Source organism: Pelophylax lessonae (genome assembly GCF_965119305.1).
Source record: "Pelophylax lessonae genome assembly, chromosome: 13".
NCBI lineage: Eukaryota > Metazoa > Chordata > Amphibia > Anura > Ranidae > Pelophylax > Pelophylax lessonae.
The window spans coordinates 105288477-105313012 of NC_138780.1; the positions used below are offsets into that span (position 1 = coordinate 105288477).

The 24536-nt window shown below is 41.0% G+C and overlaps 1 protein-coding gene across 1 annotated transcript in view; it reads right to left on the minus strand.

The window, feature by feature from the left end:
- Nucleotides 1-2477: 2477 nt before the first annotated feature.
- Nucleotides 2478-24536, minus strand: part of DPH6 (diphthamine biosynthesis 6) — a 203690-nt gene continuing 181631 nt past the window's right edge. The window contains exons 14-15 of the mRNA XM_082275013.1: nucleotides 22280-22649; nucleotides 2478-2705 (exon numbers count right to left, since the gene is read on the minus strand). Of these exons, the coding sequence (XP_082131139.1) occupies nucleotides 2587-2705; nucleotides 22280-22649 (489 nt within the window). The 3' untranslated portion in view covers nucleotides 2478-2586. The remainder of the gene's footprint in view (nucleotides 2706-22279; nucleotides 22650-24536) is intronic.

Here is a 24536-nt window from a genome sequence, read left to right on the forward strand (position 1 = left end):
ATCAAATTTGGCTATAATTACTACTATTTAGTGAACTTTTTAAAAAATCATATAACATTTTCATCATAGTAAGAAGATTTTTCCCCACCCCCATCATACAGATACCAACATTGGGCGGTACATTACATTTCTTCAGAGCTGAACTCCAGGCAGCTAAACAGCTAAAACTAACACATGAAATACAGATAGGAGAGCTGTTTTACCTGCTAATAGATTTGTGACTCTGTCCATTTATTTTCTGAGATTTACGCAGCTCTGTCTGGCAGGGAAGGAGACCTGATACAGATCTGCTCTCCTCCCCACCATATGACTGAACATTGAAAAGAGGAGCAGCAGACTGATGAGCTGATCTCTCCAATCAGGGCCGCTGATAGGGCTGTCCAACCGGCCCTGTTGTACCAGGCCCAGCCCCATTAGCTCCACAAGGGGGCCTGGGCAGCATTACAGTTCATTTCTCCATGATAAAAAAGTAGGATTTCTCAAACACTTTTACTGGGGGGTAGAATTACATTTTCCTGGGCCCCATCAGGCCAACAGAGGGGCCCAGAAGGTGAGTGTAGTAGAGAGACTTTTTTTTCATTTTCGGTGTGCATGTGTACATAGTGCTGTAGTCCTGTGTTGATCTGCTGCCATATAGTCCCAGCCAGCCGGCTGCCACTGCCCACTGTGGTCCCTGGTGGAGGGATACAATGATGTTCTGCTAAGCTCCCGCCTCCTGTCCTTAGGTGCCCAGACTAGTGTGAGGCAACAGGTGGCTCAGGTGACAGAGCAGCAGGAGGACAATGTGGCTGCATTGGACACAATGAGTGGAGAATAAAGGATAGAGTCCTCACTGTGTCCCATGATCATCAGCATAAAAATCACACAGGCAGCACAGTCAGCACGTGCCCTGTCACGGTATGTCACTTGACTGTCAAGTACTGACTTTGTTAACTTATGGCTGTACTGAGTGTTACAGACTGTAACACAGTACAGCTATAACAATGTCAGCATCCCCAGCAGCCAAGTGACACTGTGACAGGGCATGTGCTAACTGTGCTGACTGTGTGATTTTCATGCTGATAAAACACAATGAGATGCTACTTTACACTTGCGTTTTGGGGGGGGGGGGTTGCAGTAAACAAGTGCAGCTGCATTTTTACTGCCCCCCCCCCCCCAAACAATCCCCTTTAACCACTTCCTGCTCAGGTACGTCGCTGGATTGGAAGGGTGGTATCTCAGCAATGATCGCAATATCATTTTTTTAGCCCCAGTAATTTTGCACAAAGTATAAGTAATCCTAGTAGCTAAGAAGTCACTGAATTACTTTTACAGATGACAGAAGGGGGTCCCTCCCGCCAATGCCTTTACCGGCCTCTCCTAAGCAATGGGGGAGCCTGGTAAGATTGTGACCAGCAGCATTCGGTTCCTGGGACACAGTGAAAGGAACTGATGTTGTTCCTCCCATTGTGTGACGTCATAAAACAGAAGCAATAAGAATTTTATCATTTATGGTTTCTGTCTCATGTAACCAAGCCACAACAGGCTTGAACAAGCATCTGATCAAACTGAATCCTGGTTAGATTGGTTGCTTTGGAGGCCAGAGGAGACATGGGGTCTAATAGAGCCCAGATCTCTCCATAAAGAGAACTTGTGATGGCCCATGCTATCACAAGGGATGTTGTTCATCCCTTCTGATAGCATTAAAAGAAATAAAAAAATGTAAAGATATAGTGTAAAAAAAAAAAAAAAAGTAAAACTTTCTTAAAGCCCTCGTTCCCCCGTGCTTATGCACAATTGCGAATGCGCTCATTAGTCCCGCACATATGTAAATGGTGACAAACCTGCATTTTGTTTTGAGGCAGGGCCAGGGGTGGGTCGAGGGTGGGGTGAAGGGGGCCCCGTCAGGTAGGCTGTACAGGGCCCCAAAATTTCTAACAGCAACCCTGTCTCCAATACTTTGTGTTCTCCTCCCATCAGCATGTATCTTGCATATCTTGTTGTAGTACAACTGACTGGCTCCTTTTGCTGATTTTACCCAATTTATGCTCTGCAGGTACTTACACTGTTTTTAATAAAAAAAAAAAAATATATATATATATATATATATACATACAGTATATGTGTGTATTAAAAAATACAGAGCTGAATTCATGTGTGTCTTTTATATCTGTCTGGAGATCAGCTTTAAGCTGAAGTCTGTAATTTTGAAACTAGTAAGTACCAGCCGTGACATGTTTGAAATCTCTGTCAATTACAGCAATCTAGATGCAGTCATATATAAACTATCCAGGTCACATCCCAATCCAGTTTGTTCATCTCTTGCTTTCATCATCTACGGACCATTGTGAACAGTAATTAACATTAAAAACAATCTTTATGTTGGTTGTGGTTTAATAGAAAATATTTCAGATTTAATATAAATAAAAAAAAAAGTTCAAATAAGCTATAACTTCTAAAGACAACATATTTTGTAACGTTTTTTCATTTTTCCTTTTCATTCTTCAAAATAAGACTTTATAACACTCAAAGTGATTAGGTCAAAGAGCACAGATTATGTTTTTTTTGGTCTTTTTAGTCCACATTTGGATGTGCCTCTCCATGGGATCAACAACTGAGCCAGAAAGACATGTTTAGTAGTTCAGAACTGGGCAGGTCTATTACAGGTACCAGCACAAGACACGGTGTATTCTTCCCCCACACCTTTTTCAGGATCACTGGCAAATCTGCAAAAGAGACAAAAGGGTTTTACAAAACGAGTGCTTTCAATTATAGTCCTTGAAAAAACATAAATCCCAAAGGTATACCTGTACATGCACATGCTAAAGTAAAGTGTCCCTTTATATAATGCAACTTTATAGTGTCATTCTGTGCATTTCTTTATGGATTCTTTTGAATAATGCTTGTAATATACTGTACATGTATGTTCTTTTGTGTCTCTTTCAGTTTTTTCACTTAAATCACTTCCCTAATGGAATTTACAAGGATAAGTGGTTAGGAACTAATACCAAATATACTGCTCATGGTTATCGGGTTAACAAGTCAATTACTTGACAATCTTTGACTACAAACCCGATTACAAAAAAGTTGGGATACTGTACAAATTGTGAGTAAAAAAGGAATGGATTAATTTACAAATCTCATAAACTTATATTTTATTCACAATATAATGTAGATAACATATCAAATGTTGAAAGTGAGACATTTTGAAATGTCATTCCAAATATTGGCTCATTTCGGATTTCATGAGAGCTACACGTTCCAAAAAAGTTGGGACAGGTAGCAATAAGAGGCCGGAAAAGTTAAATGTACATATGAAGAACAGCTGGAGGACCAATTTTTAACTTATTAGTCAATTGGCAACATGATTGGGTATAAAAACAGCCTCTCAGAGTGGCAGTGTCTCTCAGAAGTCAAGATGGGCAGAGGATCACCAATTCCCCCAATGCGGTCGTGAAAAAAAGTGGAGCAATATCAGTAAGGAGTTTCTCATAAAAAATATTGCAAAGAGTTTGAAGTTATCATCATCTACAGTGCATAATATCACCCAAAGATTCAGAGAATCTGGAATAATCTCTGTGCCTAAGGGTCAAGGCCGGAAAACCATACTGGATGGCGGTGATCTTCGGGCCCTTAGACGGCACTGCATCACATACAGGAATGCTACTGTAATGGAAATCACAACATGGGCTCAGGAATACTTCCAGAAAACATTGTCGGTGAACACAATCCACCGTGCCATTCGCCGTTGCCGGCTAAAACTCTGCAGGCCAAAAAAGAAGCCATATCTAAACATGATCCAGAAGCGCAGGTGTTTTTTCTGGGCCAAGGCTCATTTAAAATGGACTGTGGCAAAGTGGAAAACTGTTCTGTGGTCAGACGAATCAAAATTTGAAGTTCTTTTTGGAAAACCGGGAACGTCATGTCAACTGGACTAAAGAGGACAAGGACAACCCAAGTTGTTATCAGCGCTCAGTTCAGAAGCCTGCATCTCTGATGGTATGGGGTTGCATGAGTGCATGTGGCATGGGCAGCTTACACATCTTGAAAGGCACCATCAATGCTGAAAGGTATATCCAAGTTCTAGAACATATGCTCCCATCCAGATGTCGTCTCTTTCAGGGAAGACCTTGCATTTTCCAACATGACAATGCCAGACCACATACTGCATCAATTACAACATCATGGCTGCGTAGAAGAAGGATCTGGGTACTGAAATGGCCAGCCTGCAGTCCAGACCTTTCACCCCATAGAAAACATTTGGCGCATCATAAAGAGGAAGATGCGACATAGAAGACCTAAGACAGTTGAGCAACTATAAGCCTGTATTAAACAAGAATGGGACAACATTCCTATTCCTAAACATGAACAACTTGTCTCCTCAGTCCCCAGATGTTTGCAGACTGTTACAAAAAGAAGAGTGGATGCCACACAGTGGTAATCATGGCCTTGTCCCAACTTTTTTGAGATGTGTTGATGCCATAAAATTTAAAATCAACTTATTTTTCCCTTAAATTATACATTTTCTCAGTTTAAACATTTGATATGTCATCTATGTTGTATTCTGAATAAAATATTGAAATGTGAAACTTCCACATTATTGCATTCTGTTTTTATTCACAATTTGTACAGTGTCCCAACTTTTTTGGAATCGGGTTTGTATATAGGGCACTACTCTGTCAGCCTCCTGGCCCCCTCCTCATCGAGCTTCACCAGCGATTAAGGACTGGTGATATGCCTGTTATTTGTGAGTGCATTTTAAACCCTCTTTTTTTTATAATTGCTTTTAATAAATTTATACACTTAGATGGTAGCGCCTTTGGATTTTATGTTTCTTTTAGTGCACAAAGACAATCCAATACTCTGCTGGAAGAGCTGCAGCCAGTAAACAAGTGGTGCCTCTACGTTTGGACTTTTTCTCACATCCTATAGAGACTTAATAGGTTTCCCCTGGAACTCCATCCCTCTCTATTTGCGCTATTGAGTCTTTTGTTCCTTCCTACATTATATGACCAGTATGGTTTTATAGGTTGTTTTTTTGGGGGGATTTTTAAGGTGGTTGTTTTTCAATTTCATTGTTCTTTCCCAGTTTTTCACTTTCTTTTTCTACTTAGACTTTGCAATTTAAATTTGTATAAATTGGAGAAAACTTTCACGGGGAAACAGAGATAAAGTGCATAAATAAAGGTGAAGAATTCACTGAATAGGCCCCTTGAAATGAGGTTCTGGTTCACACAAGAATTTCTCTTACGGTGCACAGGCTCAGCTCCCCCTCCTTGCCCCGCTCTCTGGTACAGCTGGGATACTTGTAATGAACGACTCCTTGATTTAATAAAGGCCAATTATTGCTGCTGTTTATCTGCTCATTTGAAACATTTTGGGATTCAGCAAATTGCAATGCTCCCGGCCTTTCTAATTTCAAGAGCTGCTAATATCCCCATCAGGCCCTGAATTAATAAAGCACAACAAAAAAAAATTCTCATTCTAAGGAGATTATCATTACACAGCAAGTCTCTCCTGGTTCCCTGGCAGTGTGGAAGTTACATAGAGAGGATTCATTGAGGTTGTGGAGCATTGTCTCCTGACAAAACATAATCCTTCAGTTCCCTCTGCAGATGGAGAACGCTCTTTTGCCCGTGTTTCCAGTACAGTGTGAGCCATTTTCTAAGCATTAAGGCTCTGAAACTGCATTGTTGGTCCCCAATGCACAGAGAAATCCACAGATATACAATAAAGTTCAACATAAATGGCAAAATAACGGTTTTATCAGAGCAGTTGTTTTGTCCTAGACCAAGAAATTAGTGCTATTATGTTATTCTTCACTGTTACAATATTATTCCTCTGATATTTGCATACAGTCAGCATATATTAAGTATTAGGGATTCAATTTTATAGACTTGGGGATGTCCTGTGGTGGCGGTGAAAATCAAGACAAATATCAGTAGATATGGAAGATAAAAAGCCTGTAGAAGAGGTTTTAAAGCACCTCTCAAGTATAGTTTTTTTGTACAATATTGGCTCTGCAAATTCAAATGCTATTATTGTAGGCAGTATGTAGTAAGAAACTATGGTTCAAAGCTAAAAAAAAAATATCTACACAGTCTGTATATATCAAGGACAGTAGAAAAAGGATATTTTATATGGTCAGGTTCTATGTACTGATAAGAACCAATTTAGGGTGCTGTATGAAAGAGGGAAGATAAAATGTGCTAAAATTATAGTGTCTCGCTGCTCTACCGGCTTTCCGTGGGGGCACCTGATGAAGAGGAGGGCCCTCAGGTTGCCGGTAGGGGGATCCCAGTAGAAGAGGATCAGGGCTGCTCTGTGAAAAAACACTGCATAGAGCAGGTAAGTATAGGCATGTTTGTTATTTAAAAAAAAAGTTGAAAAGGATTAAAAGAGGTGCATGGAAGCCAGCCAGCCCCCAGTCTGATGTACTCACCCCCCAGTCTGCCACCAACCAAGTAGAAAACAAGGTTATAACCGCGCTAAAGGTGACAAAAAGTAGTGAGCTGCGACTTCAAGTGTGACCACACCCCTAAAAATATGCAATATAATAAGTCGCGCTAAGTGAAGAAAAACAAATAAATGTCCAACTATTAAATGTCCCAAATTGAACGTAGATTGTGACTAATAGTGTTTGAGAATCTTGAACAGCCTCCAAAGATCCCATAGGAATTGTGCTTACCGTAACGGCAATTTTAAATTGCAAGATTCATATGATGAGGTAAGTTCACATGCCAAGGTAATCCAATGGAGTTCTTGCGCCGGATACTCAATGTAGATGTTCGTATATCACATAGAGGAAAGAAAACATTCCATAGCGTGATACCGTACAAAAATTTGTCAAATAATCAAAGTGTATTCAGCCACATATATTGTGAATATCCTTCACCAATTGTGCAACCGCTTACCAAAGGACAAGCATAATATGTGTGTTGATCCCAGTGATAAAGCAAGAAAAGACCGCCACCAGACGTAGAGCCTCTTACCAGATAAATTAGCAAAACGTATATTCTATCCAAAAATAGAGAGGTGAAACCACCACCAAACGTAAGGCCTCTTACCAGATTGAAATGGAAAGTCAGCAGAATATTAGGTCCACATGCACCAGATATCAGCAAGCCACACAAGGACGTTTAAAGCCTCTTACCAGACCACAAAGAATATTGCACGATATAGACACTTGATGTAATCCCCCAGCGTGTGGACAGGTATTCTCAAGGACCCAATGGCATCAAGGCAAACCATAGATATGTTGCGCGATGTGAACACTCGATGTGCACAGGTGGCCTCAAGGACCCACTAGTGCCGAAGGCTGAGCCGCTGTAGTTCTCACGGTATATCGGCAGACCAGCCTTCTACTTTAAGGCTTCACATAAGTTGTGGCAATTCTTGATTTTGCAGTAACTCCAGAATTCATGTAGGAGGGTCCTAGGTCAAATGTCATCTCTTGATCCGGTTTGAAGTTTAATTTTGTGTGTGAAGAGGTGTGAAGAACAAAATTAAACTTCAAACCGGATCAAGAGATGACATTTGACCTAGGACCCTCCTACATGAATTCTGGAGTTACTGCAAAATCAAGAATTGCCACAACTTATGTGAAGCCTTAAAGTAGAAGGCTGGTCTGCCGATATACCGTGAGAACTACAGCGGCTCAGCCTTCGGCACTAGTGGGTCCTTGAGGCGACCTGTGCACATCGAGTGTTCACATTGCGCAACATATCTATGGTTTGCCTTGATGCCATTGGGTCCTTGAGAATACCTGTCCACACGCTGGGGGATTACATCAAGTGTCTATATCGTGCAATATTCTTTGTGGTCTGGTAAGAGGCTTTAAACATCCTTGGGTGGCTTGCTGATATCTGGTGCATGTGGACCTAATATTCTGCTGACTTTCCATTTCAATCTGGTAAGAGGCCTTACGTTTGGTGGTGGTTTCACCTCTCTATTTTTGGATAGAATATACGTTTTGCTGATTTATCTGGTAAGAGGCTCTACGTCTGGTGGCGGTCTTTTCTTCCTTTATCACTGGGATCAACGCACATATTATGCTTATCCTTTGGTAAGCGGTTGCACAATTGGTGAAGGATATTCACACTACATGTGGCTGAATACACTTTGATTAATTTGACAAATTTTTGTACGGTATCACGCTATGGAATGTTTTCTTTCCTCTATGTGATATACGAACATCTACATTGAGTATCCGGCGCAAGAACTCCATTGGATTACCTTGGTATGTGAACTTACCTCATCATATGAATCTTGCAATTTAAAATTGCTGTTCCGGTAAGCACAATTCCTATGGGATCTTTGGAGGCTGTTCAAGATTCTCAAACACTATTAGTCACAATCTACTTTCAATTTGGGACATTTAATAGTTGGACATTTATTTGTTTTTCTTCACTTAGCGCGACTTATTATATTGCTTACCAACCAAGTAGACCTGCCTCGATATAAAGAACAGGGTTTTAGTTGACACGCATTTGCAAACGCATGTGTAAGCTGCAGGGCCACTACACGGCACCCTGTGTTACCTGCAGTCCTAACACTTTCGAATTTGAGTGTCTCCACAATGGAAGCACATGGCTGCTAATGGATGGATGATCCCTCCCACCTGTCTCCCATCCATCCATTAGCAGCCATGTGCTTCCATTGTGGAGACACTCAAATTAGAAAGTGTTTTTTTTTTTGCGGGACTGCGACATTGCGGCGGACAGATTGGACACCTAACTGACATTTTTGACACTTTTGGGGGTACGAGTTGACATTACTACAGTAATCAGTGCTAGAAATATGCACTGTTACTGTAATAATGACACTGACAGGGAAAGGGTTAACACTGTGGGTGATCAAGGGGTTAAATGTGTACCTAGGGGCGTATTTCTTACTGTGGGGGTTATGTAGCGATTGCGGGTGCCCGGCGGCAATTGCGGCCGTCGGCCTCGCAAATCGCAATTGAAGAATAATAACCTAAGAAACAATGTATTTGTTCTTCCACAGGCCACTCGTAACTGCAGTAACATTTAAAGTAATTCTAAAGTCTCATTTTTTTTTTTTTTTTTTTTACTTTAAAAAAAAAAAAGAAGAGGTTTATACGAGTCGAACTGTGTTTCGTGAACGGACTTGCTGCCTCCTGGGACCTGTGACGTGTCCGAAGTGATTGCAGGCAGTGATAGGGGGGTGAGGGGCGAACTCCTACGATCACCTAGACAGGTTCCCCCCCCCCCCCCCCCCACCAAAAAAAAGTGACATAAATATTACAGGAGGATCGTGTGCAAGTGTGTGTGCATTGGGGGGGGTAATGAGAAAGAAGTGAAATTCTGTTTTAAATGGTGAATTCTAATTTCTAGTCAGCAAAAAAAAAAAAAAAACGTAGGTGCATCTGTAACCAAACCCCCACCCCAGCCATTTCTAATTTAGTGTATGGGGCATGTCATAGAGATAATTAATTACCTTATTCCTATATTCCACAGGCTTCCTCCCCACCAGTTCTGGTATGGACAACCAGTCCAACAAAGGTGCGCCGCCACTTCTCTGGTTGTGTGACATCATCATGTACAATGCAGGACCAGCAGTCACCACTGTTCTTGAATTGTACATGATGATATTTAGGGGCTACCCACATTTTAGGCCTAAGTAAGTAATAAAGTAAGTATTCTTTGTTTTACCCCTCTAGAAGAAACAAAATGTTAAATTCCTTTTATAGCTGAGTGAAGTTTATGTTTACCAGTGGGCAAACTAAGTTACCCATATGCAAGGGAAAACTTTCATTCGGTGTGGAGTATCCGGTTGACTAGTGTAAGTGTCAAAAAACAAATACAACAACTAATGTTAATATGACATTTTATGCTGATTCCCCAAAGTTCTGCACTAAGAGTACACAGATAAGGCAGACCTGTGGTCTGCAACCTACTGAGTATTGTATGATATTTTCTTAACAGTGGATATGGTTGTCATGGTAAGAATACTTCAAAGTTGTATAGCTTGGAAACAAATTTAAAAAAATCCAATAACAGAGCTTCATATATCTTAGAAATTAGCTCTTATACAAAACAAAAATCTGCATGTGATCTCCTATGAGTACTGTTTTCATCTAAGAGAAAGCAAAGCCATTTTCCCCCCAATTCCATATATCCCTGGCATGCAGACCTTTGGTGTTCTGAAACATCCCTTAAGCTTCAGCAGCCATAAATCTGTGTTTTCCATGCTTACACAGGGTCAGAAATCAATCAGTGTTTTCCATGCTTACTCAGGGCCAGGAAAATAAAACTATACATTACACTGGCTTCTGCTAAATTATTGGATACAGTTTGGTCCATATATATTTGGACACAGGTACAACTTTAGTTTTTTTCAGGTATTTACCAAAACATATTTAAGCTATAGTTATATATGGATATGAGTTGAAAGTGCGCACTCCCAGATTTAATTTGAGGGTATGTGCATCCAACTAGAGGAAGCATTTAGGAATTACAGCTCTTAAAGCGGAGTTCCGGGCACAAAAACGATTTTCTTTTTTGTGCCCCTCCGCTAGGTAGAGCTCACCTGAAAAGGAATTGGATAGTTATTTTTATTTTTTTTGTTTACTCACCTTTTTATTGAAGATCGTAAATACTCACCTCTGACTGCTTGCTCCCTCGGAGCCGCGGCTCACCCCGTCACTTCCTGCCTCGCGATGATTCCTGGGAGCTAAACGTCATAGCTCCCAGGAATCAATGCGACGGCACCGGCCCCGCTCGTCATTTCCGGGCGACGCCGCATTCCCCTGCTAAACAGCTTCTGGGCATGCCCAGAAGCTGTTTAGGAATGCGGCGCCGCACCGGAAGTGACGAGAGGGGCCGGTGCAGTGCATTCTGGGACACGAAGACGCGGAAGAAGACAGAGAAGAGGACCGCGCCGGCTTCAGCTGCCCACAACAGAGATGGAAACGCTGTGGAAGAAATTTTCTAAGTAAGTATTTCTTCTAAAAGGTAAGTGCGAACCGGGACAGATCAGAGGCTAGCCATTGTGGAATGTGCTAGCCCTGACTGTCCCGGGGGTATGTTCAGCAAAAAATCATTTCTGTGCCCGGAACTCCGCTTTAAGAATAGCCCTCCCCTCTTTTTCAAGGGACCAAAACTAATTGGACAATTGAATCAAAAGCTGTTTCATGACCAGGTGTGGGCTACTCCTTCGTTATTTCTTCATCAATTAAGCAGGTAAAAGTTCTGGAGTTTTTTTCAGGTATTTACCAAAACATATTCAAGCTATAGTTATATATGAATATGGGCTGAAAGTGCACACTCTAGAAATTAATTTGAGGGTATGTACATCTAATCAGAGGAAAGGTTTAGGAATTACAGCTCTTAAACAAAAGTCATCCTCTCTTTTTCAAGGGACCAAAAGTAATTGGACAATTGAATCAAAAGCGGTTTCATGGCCAGGTGTGGGCTACTCCATTGTTATTTCTTCATCAATTAAGCAAGTAAAAGTTCTGGAATTGATTCTAACTGTGGTATTTGCATTTGAAATCTACTGATGTGAACCTACATCATGTGTTCAAAGGAGCTGTCCATGCAAGTAAAACAGGCCATTGTAAGGCTTCAAAAACTAAACAAATCCATCAGAGAGATACCATAAACTTTAGGAGTGGCCAAATCAAGTTTGGTTCATTCTGAGGAAAGAAGAACTCACTGGTGAGCTCAGCAACATGAAAAGACAACAGTGGTGGATGATCGCAGGATCCTCTCTATGGTAAAGAAAAACCCATTCACAACATCCAGACAAGTGAAGGACACTTTCCAGGAGGTTGGCGTATCATTTTCAAAGTCTACAATTAAGAGAAGACTTCACAAGAGCAAATACAGAAGGTTCACCACAGGGTGCAAACCATTCATAAGCCTGAAGAATAGAAAAGCCAGATTAGACTTTGCCAAAAAACATCTAAAAAAGCCAGACCAGTTCTGGAAAATAATTCTTTGGATGGATGAAACTAAGATTAATCTGTAACAGAATGACAGGAAGAAAAAAGCACGGAGAAGGCTTGGAACAGCTCATGATCCAAAGCACACAACCTCATCTGTAAAACATGGTGGAGGCAGTGTGATAGCATGGGCATGCATGGCTTCCAGTGGCACTGGGTCATTGGTGTTTATTGATGATGTGACAGGAGACAGAAGCAGCCGGATGAATTCTGCAGCGTTTAGAGATTTACTGTCAGTCCAGATTCAGCCAAATGCAGCAAAGTTGATTGGACGGTTCTTTACAGTACAGATGGATAATGATCCAAAACACACTGCAAAAGCAACCCAGGAGCTTTTGAGGGAAAATAAGTAGAATATTCTGCAATGACAGAGTCAATCACCTGATCTCAACCCAATTGAGCATGCATTTCACTTGCTGAAGGCAAAAATAAAGGCACATGAATAAACAAAGAACTAAAGACAGCTGCAGTTAGAACCTGGCAAAGTATTAGAAAGGAGGAAACCCAGTCTTTGGTAATGTCCATGGTTTCCAGACTTCAGGCAGTCATTGCCAGTAAAGGATCTTCAACAAAATTTTAAAAAATGAACATTTTACTTATGATTATTTTCATTTGTCCAATTACATTTGAGCCCCTGAAAATGGGGGGACTGTGTATAAAAATGGTCGCAGTTCCTAAAATCTGTACTTGATATTTATGTTGAACCCCTTGAAATAAAGCTGAAAGTCTGCACTTTAATTGGATTGTTTCATTTTAATTTTATTCTGGTGGCATACAGAGCCAAAAGTATTATAAACAAAAGGGGACAGCTAGCTAGCAAAAGAATTACAAGTATCCACGTCCCAATTGAATGTAGAAAAAGAAAATGGATGGGCCAGGGGGACTTTTAAAGGGATACTGTCATCAAGACAAATAGCAAAGAATCCACATATATGTAAAAATACACAAATTTTATTGATACAAGCACCAAAAATAACGAAAAAACATTAAAAGTAACTATTATCGTGTTGATAAAACACTAATAATATTACAGCATACAGAGCAATTGGGTAGTACATACAATATACAGGCTTGGGAAAGCCAAATATCCACGGAGGGTGGGTGTAGATCACGCTGTCCACTGCAGACCTATGCCAGAGATGGTAAAACTGGTGGGTCTGATGTGATGGACCTGGGTGTCTAAACCCAAACTCAGCCCGACATGTTTCGCGGGTGACCGCTTCCTCAGGGGCAGATAGCGTGGGTATGTAAAACAATGCTACTAGAATCATTAAGAGAAAGTAGAGTCAGTGCATATCTTATTTGGGAAACATGTCACGTAATACATCTCATAACGGTAGGTCAAAAACAGAGGTAAGCGCCAGCCAACATATGACCCACCTGTATAGCCGGTTCTAAAAGCAACTGGAGACCTAGGGGATCACGACTGGGACTAGTACCCCCCCGGCGGGTACTAGTCCCCGCATTTGCTTTTAGAACCGGCTATACAGGTGGGTCATATGTTGGCTGGCGCTTACCTCTGTTTTTGACCTACCGTTATGAGATGTATTACGTGACATGTTTCCCAAATAAGATATGCACTGACTCTACTTTCTCTTAATGATTCTAGTAGCATTGTTTTACATACCCACGCTATCTGCCCCTGAGGAAGCGGTCACCCGCGAAACATGTCGGGCTGAGTTTGGGTTTAGACACCCAGGTCCATCACATCAGACCCACCAGTTTTACCATCTCTGGCATAGGTCTGCAGTGGACAGCGTGATCTACACCCACCCTCCGTGGATATTTGGCTTTCCCAAGCCTGTATATTGTATGTACTACCCAATTGCTCTGTATGCTGTAATATTATTAGTGTTTTATCAACACGATAATAGTTACTTTTAATGTTTTTTCGTTATTTTTGGTGCTTGTATCAATAAAATTTGTGTATTTTTACATATATGTGGATTCTTTGCTATTTGTCTTGATGACAGTATCCCTTTAAAAGTCCCCCTGGCCCATCCATTTTCTTTTTCTAGAGCCAAAAGTATGAAAATTTAGCCTGTGTCCAAATATATACAGTTGTGCTCATATGTTTACATACCCTGGCACAATTTAGGATTTCCTGGCCATTTTTCAGAGAATATGAATGATAACACAAAAACTTTTCTTTCACACATGGTTACTGTTTGGCTGAAGCCATTTATTATCAATCAACTATATTTACTCTCTTTAAATCATAATGACAACAGAAACTACCCAAATTGCCCTGATCAAAAGTTTACATACCCCAGTTCTCAATACCGTGTATTGCCCCCTTTAACATCAAAGACGGCTTGAGGTCTTTTGTGGTATTTGTGGATGAGGCTCTTTATCTTCTCAGATGGTAAAGCTGCCCATTCTTCCTGGCAAAAGCCTCCAGTTCCTGTAAATTATCAGGCTGTCCTGCATGAACTGCGAGTTTGAGATCTCCCCAGAGTAGCTCAATGATATTGAGGTCAGGAGACTGAAATGGCCACTCCAGAACCTTCACTTTATTCTGCTGTAGCCAATGACAGGTCGACTTGGCCTTGTGTTTAGGATCATTGTCATGTTGGAATGTCCAAGTACGTCCCATGGGCAGCTTCCGGGCTGATGAATGCACATTTTCCTCCAGTTTTTTTGATAACATACAGCATTCACCTTGCCATCAATTCTGACCAAATTTCCTGTGCCTTTGTAGCTCACACATCCCCAAAACATCAGCGATCCACCTCCGTGTGTTTCACAGTAGGAATGGTGTACCTTTCATCATAGGCCTTGTTGACTCCTCTCTAAATGTAGCGTTTATGGTTGTGGCCAAAAAGCTAAATTTTGGTCTCATCACTCCAAATGACTTTGTGCCAGAAGGTTTGAGGCTTGTCTCTGTGCTGTTTGGCGTATTGTAAGCGGGATACTTTGTGGCATTTGCGTAGGAATGGATTGCTTCTGGCGACTCAACCATGCATTCCATCTTTCTATAAGTACCTCCTTATTGTGCATCTTGAAACAGCCACACCACATGTTTTCAGAGTCCTGTATTTCACCTGAAGTTATTTGTGGGTTTTTCTTTGCATCCCAAACAATTTTCCTGGCAGTTGTGGCTGAAATTTTAGTTGGTCTACCTGACCGTGGTTTGGTTTCAACAGAACTCCTCATTTTCCACTTCTTGATTAGTGTTTGAACACTGCTGATTGGCATTCTCAATTCCTTGGATATCTTTTTATATCCCTTTCCTGTTTTATACAGTTCAACTATTTTTTCCTATTTCAGATCCTTTGAAACTTCTTTTGCTATCCCCATGACTCAGAATCCAGAAACGTCAGTGCAGCACTGGATGAAAGATGCAAGGGTCTGTCAGGACTCCAGAAACTCATTGACCTTTTATACACACATACTAATTACAAGCAAACAGATCACAGGTGAGGATGGTTACTTTTAATAGCCATTCAAACCCCTTTGTGTCAACTTTTGATCAGGGTAATTTGGGTGGTTTCTGTTGTCATTATGATTTAAAAAGCGTAAACACAGTTGATTGATAATAAATGGCTTCAGCCAAACACTAATCATGAGTGAAAGAAAAGTGTTATCATTCATATTCTCGGAAATAATTTTTTTTATTTTTTATCTGCAATTAAAGCGGAGTTCCGCCTTCCCCTCCACCCCCTCCAAAAATGAAAAGTCAGCAGCTACACATACTGTAGCTGCTGACTTTTAATATTAGGACACTTACCAGTCCTGGAGTCCAGCGATGTCGGCACCGCAGCTGTTGTTTCCATCGGCTGTCAGGTGCTGCCGCCACCATTGCCAGTAAGGGAACCTGGCAGTGAAGCCTTGCGGCTTCACAGGCGGGTCCCTACTGCGCAAAGCGTGCTGCGCATTCCTATTGGCTTGGCGGCGGGGGAAGGAGGAGGGGCTGCGACGCCGTATCCCGGAAGTGGGGAAGGGTACCTGTCAAAAACAGGTACCCGTTCCCCCCTCCCCCCCCCTGAAAGATGCAAAATGTGGCACCGGAGGGGGGGGGGAGCAAAAGAGCGGAAGTTGCACTTTTGGGTGGAACTCCGCTTTAGTAATGAACCTTCTTGTCAGGAATATCAATTGTGGTGGCAGTAATAATGTGGGAGCACGGATATGTAAAGGGACTGCAATGTCGAAACATATCCCAGTCTTTGGCTGTCTCTTGCAGTATGTCCCCTACTCATGTAGCATGCCTGAGGTTTCTAATCAATGTATCTCTTTGGTGATTTCAGGGGCAATACATAGGAAGGTTGAGCAGAAATCTGTGCCGAGATAAAAATGGGACTGCTGCTGCTGTCCTTCTAAAGATGCCACTAAGGCTCATTTACACTTACACTTTGAAGACCCTTTGAAGCACCACTAAAGCTACATGGGGTATCATTTTTGAAGCGAAGCCAAAGCAAAGCAAAAGCAGGCTGTAAACAGGACTGTAAATTACCATTTTATTTAGTGACAGGTGCTTTGACTGGCGTCAAAGCTATAAAAAAGCGTGTCCGAAGCCATGTTTTGAAGCAAGTGTAAATGAGCCCTAATGCTAATTCTGCTTTAATTCATCCACACTTATCAAAATGTATACATGTATAAGCATACAACCTCCCTTCATTTTTTTCTTTCACTTGAATCTTATTTTATTTTTTTTTAGAAATGACAAGAAAAATAGACAGTTACATAGCCAAAAATACTATGTGAAAATATGAACAAGTTCAGGAGGAGTTTCTCTCCCTAGATATCGAACAGTAAACAATGATGTAGAAATGAGGGACCATTGGTCCCAAGCAACATTATATTGTTGTATAGTCAATTGTCAGAGCCCTGCCTAAAAATGTGATGCGCTTCGTTTTTTTTTTTTTTTTAAAGGCCTTTCAGCTAGGGGCCCCTGAACTTGAACGAACAGTAAAGTTTACATTTAACACCGAACTGACCATGTTATAGACCATTATCCACAGTCGTTTAACCTTAGGGCATGTCCACTATATATGCTTCATGTCTCCTAGGTCTGAACATCCCCTAAAGCATGTAGAGGGGTAGGAAGGGAGGCATTTAGCAATTCTAGCCGGAGTAAAGTATCACTGGGACAGGACTTTAAAAGAGTTTTCTAAAGATAGAACATTGTGGGAGGAATGGAATAGTGCCTACCAGATTTTCTCCATTTTTTCCCCCCAGAAATGAATGTATAATTATGTATTCAAAAAAAGAATTGTTATCACATACAAAATTCGTATCTTTTGTATTTGGGGCACCAAAATTATAAAAGGAAACCTAAATACACAATTTAGTTTGCAGAGCAAGCACTGCATTGACGCAGCATGTAGAGACAGTTTACCGAAATCATTCCCATATAACATAGCATCAAATAAACATCTAGATATGGTGGATGTGGACCCTATTAGAACCACATTGTTTATTCTGTACAGGGAATAATCTGCCTTCTAGCTGTAAATAGAATAAATTAAAAATGTTTCCTCCTATACAGTAGTAACAGAGATTTTCATCAGAAATGTAAGTAAGCGAGGCAACTCATTAGCAGGCAGACACTAATTAGCATTGTTCATGAAGTAGATATGAGCTGCCGCTGAAAGCTCTGTTAATGATATCACACCCATGTACAGGTCTTCTCCTGTCTGTATTAAAGACTCGCTATACTGGCACCAAGTGGGTGACATCAGCATAATGTACACAGAGCACATGCACCCGCCAGGCAGGCACCAGACATATGTTTTACTATTACATTTTATAAGAGTCATATGAATGCCCAGAAAGCAGGACAAAATTATTTTAAATGGATGGAATAAATTGCATGTGCAGAGAACATAAGAAACTGTCCCCACTGCATTTGTTGCAATGTTTTATTCAACATTTCAGAGTGTGAAGGGCCACTTTGTTCCAACAAATCTGTACTTTGTTGGGTAAAGTAAAATAAACAAGTTAGTGGATGTACAGGGTGATGGGGTAGTTAATGAAAGGAAGTATAGGCTCCTTATCATGTCATCTATCCAGCAAACCAGATATTTTGCTTGGAATGGACAAAGATCTGGTTTGAATTCATACAGATTTCACAGAAAACAAAAACAGGTACTGATTTTCTTATCACACAATAAATGGAATAAAGGTTTTACCAGTTTAAATGAGAAGGAACGCCCTATTGCTATCAGCAACATTAAATATCAAGTCAACACATGACTAAGATTTCATTTTGATCATTCCATAAAAGAGATCAAGAATTGCAAAACACAAACATGTAATGAAATGCTGCAAATGCTGAACTGTTCACCTTCATATGTTAGGTTATTTTGGATTGCAATGCCCTATGGGCTACATTTATAATTAGAGCTGCCTTTGGTCTTGTGTACTTTTCTCTTGATAGTACAAGTCAGGTTTTGCTGAGGTGGGCAGAATCAAAATCCCTGAACCAAAATAATAACAAAATACAGCATAAAGTAATAATTTCCACAACCTCATCCACTATCAATATATCCAATTCTAGGTCCCCTCACCTCCCAGTCCTACCCCCTCCACAACTGGAAGCCTCTTATCTAATTTATGTTCATTTTTAGCACGTTTACCCTATTTAAAACTTCTTCTGGCCAGTCCTGTGATGCATAGGAGTTATGTAAATAAATGAGTGGCCCTCAACAATGCAAGAAGCCTTACTGATGTAGCATCTGCCCCCTTCCCTGCATGACTGCACTGTGAATAATGGACATCAGAATATTGCACCCCCAGAGGGGTCAGGTCTATGGTGTCCTGCATTCACATGAAGGGAGTTTAATGATGTCACCAGGAGGGAGCTGGTACCAGGAAACACTTATCAATCACATGTCATCCTCTGCACAATCCCGCGGATGCCATTCTGCCTATCCCAGTGGAGTGCTCAAGACCCCCATCTCCTCATATCAGAACATATTGTCTGTGCTGAGCCCATTGGTTAATTGCTGCATATAAAAAGGACACATCCACATATTCCAGCTGTCAGGATCGATCCTAATTTCCATAAACAGTGTCAGTTCTTAGAGTGCTGCCTCTTGGAATTGTACCTGATCACCTTCCCATTAAATCATATCTATACTGTATATTATCCAGAGGTTGTCACTGCACAAATATCAAAAGAGAAAATTGGGCCTGGGTGCACAGCAAAACCTGTAGTACATATAGTCCAAAAAAGAGAGCGGCACTCACAGGTCTCAAGAGGTGAATGCACACTTAAGATTTTAGTTTGATGTGGATAGTATTGATAGGATGGGTTTTAGGGTATATATGTTGTATTGCTTCAAAAGTTTGTTGTCCTGAGGAAGATGAGCTTGTGCCTTATCGAAAGGTTGACATAAAATTTTCACTGTGTGTTCACCTTTTAAGATCCATGAGTGCCGCTCTCTCTTTTAGACTATACCTACTTTTATACTAAATAGAATTAATGAAATTCTACTATGCACCATCATCAATTTTATCAAGATGCAATAAAGCTGACTCCATATTCTACACTGTAATCTCATACAGCAATATAGTGTGGGTGCATTGCCCACTACTGTAACAGTGTAATGCCATTTATTCAAAATGAATGGCATTGCAACGCAAGCACAGAAGTGCACAAGTTACACAAAGTGTGGGGCGGTTGGTTAGCTACACCTGGGTTAGCACCGATGGACCTGGTAATGGATAGAATGCTACTTTGAAATAAAGGTTAAACATATGGAGGCCCTTGGGATCCAAGACAGGGTGAGGCGGGCTACATAACCTATTCACAAAATACTACCCAATACACTGCAGTTGCAAGGATTCTGTATCAAAAATTGCTTCTGTCAATATTTGATGATTTTTATAGTTATACAGTTGTTTCTGTGTATGTAATAAGGTCAATACTGACACTATATGGACACTCTGGCATGTTATATGTCTTTGTCGCTGTTTCTGGGTATGTTCAGTAAAAACCTTCCTGATTCAACAGAAATATACAAGTTACCATTCTTTGTGGGAATGCACGATAAGACTTAACACAAATTTATAAAAACTAAACTATTGTGCTGCCCTCTGGAAAATTCAGGGGCACCTGAGGCCCCTATATTCACTAAGTTAACCAACACTGATCTATGGCCTTAAATTGGAAGATCTTACAAAATATAACACATAGAAAAACTTTCTAGTGTTTTTTTATTTAGAATGTTTAATTAAGAAACATACAAAATGCTTTTATTCGTAAAGGGAAAAATTGTGTGCTGAAGTGCAGCATACAGTATTATCCTTCAGGGAAATTTCTTGTCAGTAAAGCCTGGTACAAGCCCAGTGGGCAGAACAGAGAAGAACTGAGGAGCTTGCTGTACTAACTATCTGAATTTAGTACAGCAACCTCCCCACAGAGCTATTGTGTTCTGAAAGGGAGATCACCCCCCCCCCGTGTTCTGAAAGGGGGACTGCACTCCCCCACCCCCCGGAACACAACAGTCTTTTTTGGCTGCCAGCGCTGATTGGATGCCAATTGGATCCTGGTTTTACAGCATGCCCATTCGGTTGGCTTCTGTCAGACAGGCTGGCGTACACACGAGCCGAATGTCAGCCAATTTAATCGCTATTCGGCCCCTGGGTACCAGGCTTTACCCTCTTCAGGAACACCAATGTTACCTAATGGAATCCAGTAAATTTAATCAAAGCCCACCCAGCTACTGTCAGTTATAGTGATGAAGGTCAGAAAGCCTGACCTTATTGTGCATGTCAAGTATAACAATTAACTTTTCTTTATTTTGTCTCCTTTGGTCTGTCAAACATATCATTGAAGCATTGTTATATGTGTGCTTTGAGTGAAACAAACTATTAGGGCTTGTCAGCAATTAAGAGCTGTCCCGTGCTTTCTGCCTGTGTTATCTCAAGGAGCCCAATTAGCCCTCCCAGTTATTATCTTGAACGACAGATATATTAGGCTTTTGCCGTGCACATGAGAATAAGACCCCATTCACACTACCGCGACTTGGACCGCGACTTGTCAGCCTGACAAGTCGCGGTCCTCACGCTCCCATAGTGTAGTACAGGAGCCGTTCTAATAGGAGCGAAACAAGTCGCTCTGACTTAAAAAAAGGGTCCTGTACTACTTCGGGGTGACCTGGAGGCGACTTGCATTGACTTCCATTATGTGAAGTCTGTGCAAGTCGCACGCGACTTCACAGGTCGCCCCCGAAGTCGTGCACAAGTCGTGCCGCGGTAGTGTGAATGGAGCCTAAAGAGCGTGATTACACAGTTAAGCAAAAGACAACGGAGCAGGGCTGACACCACTAAGCCCACAAAAATGTTTTGTGCTGTCAGAAAAGAACAGAATCTAGAGGTGAGTGTATTTCCAGCACACCAAACGCATATTTTTCTTTACTTAAAGGGTCTTTAAAGGATAAAACAATGGACATGTACTGCTTTTTCTTTTTTTTACCCGATACACTATAATCACCAGGGGCCGAATACTGGGTGGCATCGGCCAGTTTAATAGAAACCAGCCAACATTTGGCCCACGGGTACTGCACCTGACCTGGCTTCTGTCGAAGGGGCATGACTGAAAAAGGTTTGCTGACCAGCACCCGGTCAGCGTTCTCAGCCAGAGTGTTGCAGAATGTTCTGTAGCCGTCCCCATTAGAACATATCTGCACAGCAGGGGAGATAGCTGTACTAACATCACATAGTTAGAACAGTGGGTCTGACATGAGCAGTACGTTTTTTTCCTTCAGCCCAGCCCGCTGGGTTGAAAAAGAAAAAAAACTAGCAGTGTGTACCAGGCTTTAGACCTATACGTTGATCTTAATCAAAATAAACTAGCAGGAGCAGTGATTACTGGGCGAAGAATTACAGTTCTAGATCTTCAAAGAGGCACTAGAAATGTCAGCATATCTTTACACAAAGGCTGCCCTAATCTTCCTTCACACATAGCCTAATTATTTGATTTGATTAAAATGTTTATTCAAGAGAAAAGTAATGCATGGCAAAGAACAATCCTTACTTTGTCCCCAAGGCTGGCCATAAATAAGACTTTTTGTTTTTGTTCAGCCAGTGGGGTGAAGGAAAAAAAAAAAAAAAGGAACAGATTCCTACACTTATCCAATTGAAGTGTTTTGAGGAATCGTTCCCACTGAGACACTGTATTCTGACAGCAGGGACTCTTTGATCAAGAAATATTTTCCAACAAGCCCATTCAACATAAGTCAAATGACTGATATAAGTCTGTTGAGCAGAAAGGACAACGCGTTGATCAAAATTCTGCTGACCCCTGCTCAGCCGGCTGAATTTTGGCCAGTTTAACCCTCCAGTCTACTGCTAAACCTATAAGTTGCAAAAAGGGCTGTGACTCACCTTCTTGGAGACTTTGTAACTCTGAATTGTTGCTCCTGTAGAATGTTCTGCAGCACAATGGTATTAGTGGTTGTGAAGAAAGTTCTGAGGAAGCTTTCTGCAGCCCATCTTCTACAAGAGCGCTCACATGGTGCCAGTCTAAAACAGGTTCCCGAGGTGAAGAAGCTGAGACTGACAGTACAAGGGAGGCACATGTCTTACAGCTGGATATGGAGCCCTCAATCATTGCATGATAGCCCGGTTTCTGTATGGATGCTGAGAAATTACTCTGGTCAACAGGATCACTTACAGTAGCTAAAACATGCCATTCTACCACAGCACCACGTGGAAGCCTGGGAACTACAACCATGGTGAGCATAGGAGTAAAATCCTGTAAGCAAAACACAAAAACCTTAATTTGTAACTGCAAACACCCACACAAATTTACAACTAGATGACAAAAACATTGATACTTTAAAAATGTCAGTAACATGTTTATGAAGCCACCCTGCTCCATTGGTGCCCCCATTTTGTTGCTCTAGACCCCAGGCCCAAACACAGTCATATTATGGAGGGACAGTGATGTCATCCACTCCGGTAAGCTCACAAGCTTACAAAGAGTTGACTTCTGTAAAGTGGAGGTGCCGAGGTAAGGTGGACTGGTGAGCATACCTTGCTGAGGGGAAGGGGCTGAGCTGCATAGGCAGGTGTTGGTGTTCTTTGTTTAAAATTTAGGGTAATATGGAAAATGTTTTTTGCTGAAAGAAATTAAAATATGGGTTTTCAGGCATCTATTTTCTGGGATCATTCACATGGAAAAAGAAGACAGATCAGGAAGTCAGAGAATAGAAAGCTTGCTATGTGTGCTTGTTCTGAGTTAATGACTGTACTGGAGAGCTGAAGCCAGTGGATCAGCATAACAACCAGGCAGTCAGCATTTGCAAAATGAGGCCACCAGTGGCAGTCTACATGTTATTCTCAGGAAAGGTTCCCTTTAGCTAGTTGAGGACACTGGATGTTCTAGACACACCCGAAAAAAACTTTATTAAAGTGTCATTAAACCCAAACTATGAAAAATTCTCATTACATTATATATAAAAGAGTGTGCATACTCCCAAGGCCACTAAAGCATTCATTTTGTGTAGAGTGAAATTTACCTGGTTGATCCTGCCTTCATGCCACTCTCCTCCATGTCCTCCTATTGCTAAACACTATTTGGGGGGCGGGATATAGTATGCTGATTGGTTACATTCATTAAGAAATTTACAAAAAAGCTTAGTTTTAGTATAAATATTAAATATATTAAATGTATCTGCTAAAACCTGTTAAGTAAAAAAAGAGCCTTCGGTGCAAATGCTGTCTGAACAAAATGAAAGCTAGTGTCAACCATCAGGAAAAAATGGTAAAAAAAGCAAACAAACAGTAGTAACCTTGAAGGGTTGCACAAAAAGGGATGCCCAAATCTGATTTATCTTAAAGTGAAAAAAGAGCTTTATTGATAAGTTATCGACACAAAATACATCTAGTGCACTTCCCACCAATTGGGATAGTGACACCACTGGGAAACCAGACACAGGGAGATTCAATACACAGACTGCATAAAACCAACACAGAGACAGAGACACACGCGCCTCATACCTCACCATACAGTCAGGGAACTCTAAGGCATGAAATTTGGTGAACAGCAGTGTTTAGTCCGTACAGACCATATTCACTGCCATATTCACTGAATGCATGCCAGCATGCCAAAGTGACTATAAATATCATACAGTATGGTGATACTGGCAATGCCCAATGTGTAGAAGTTCATGCCAGAACTCTTCTGAAAATGATGGTACTGTAGATATATATAATATATAGATTGCCAGGTATATACTTCCTACAGTTGTCAAGCAGGGTCATGGATAGGTCTCTAGTTAAGAAATGGAGCACTGGTGTCACCTTATCATTCAAGTAGCAGATCTGCTTGTCACATAAATTCAACGTTATTCAAAACAATATGTATATATATATATATATATATATATATATATATATATATATACACACACAGTGGGTACGAAAAGTATTCAGACCCCCTTAAATTTTTCACTCTTTGTTATATTGCAGCCATTTGCTAAAATCATTTAGGTTCATTCTTCTTCCTCATGAATGTACACATAGCACCCCACACTGACAGAAAAACACAGAATTGTTGACATTGTTGCAGATTTATTAAAAAAGAAAAACTGAAATATCACATGGTCCTAAGTATTCAGACCCTTTGCTCAGTATTTAG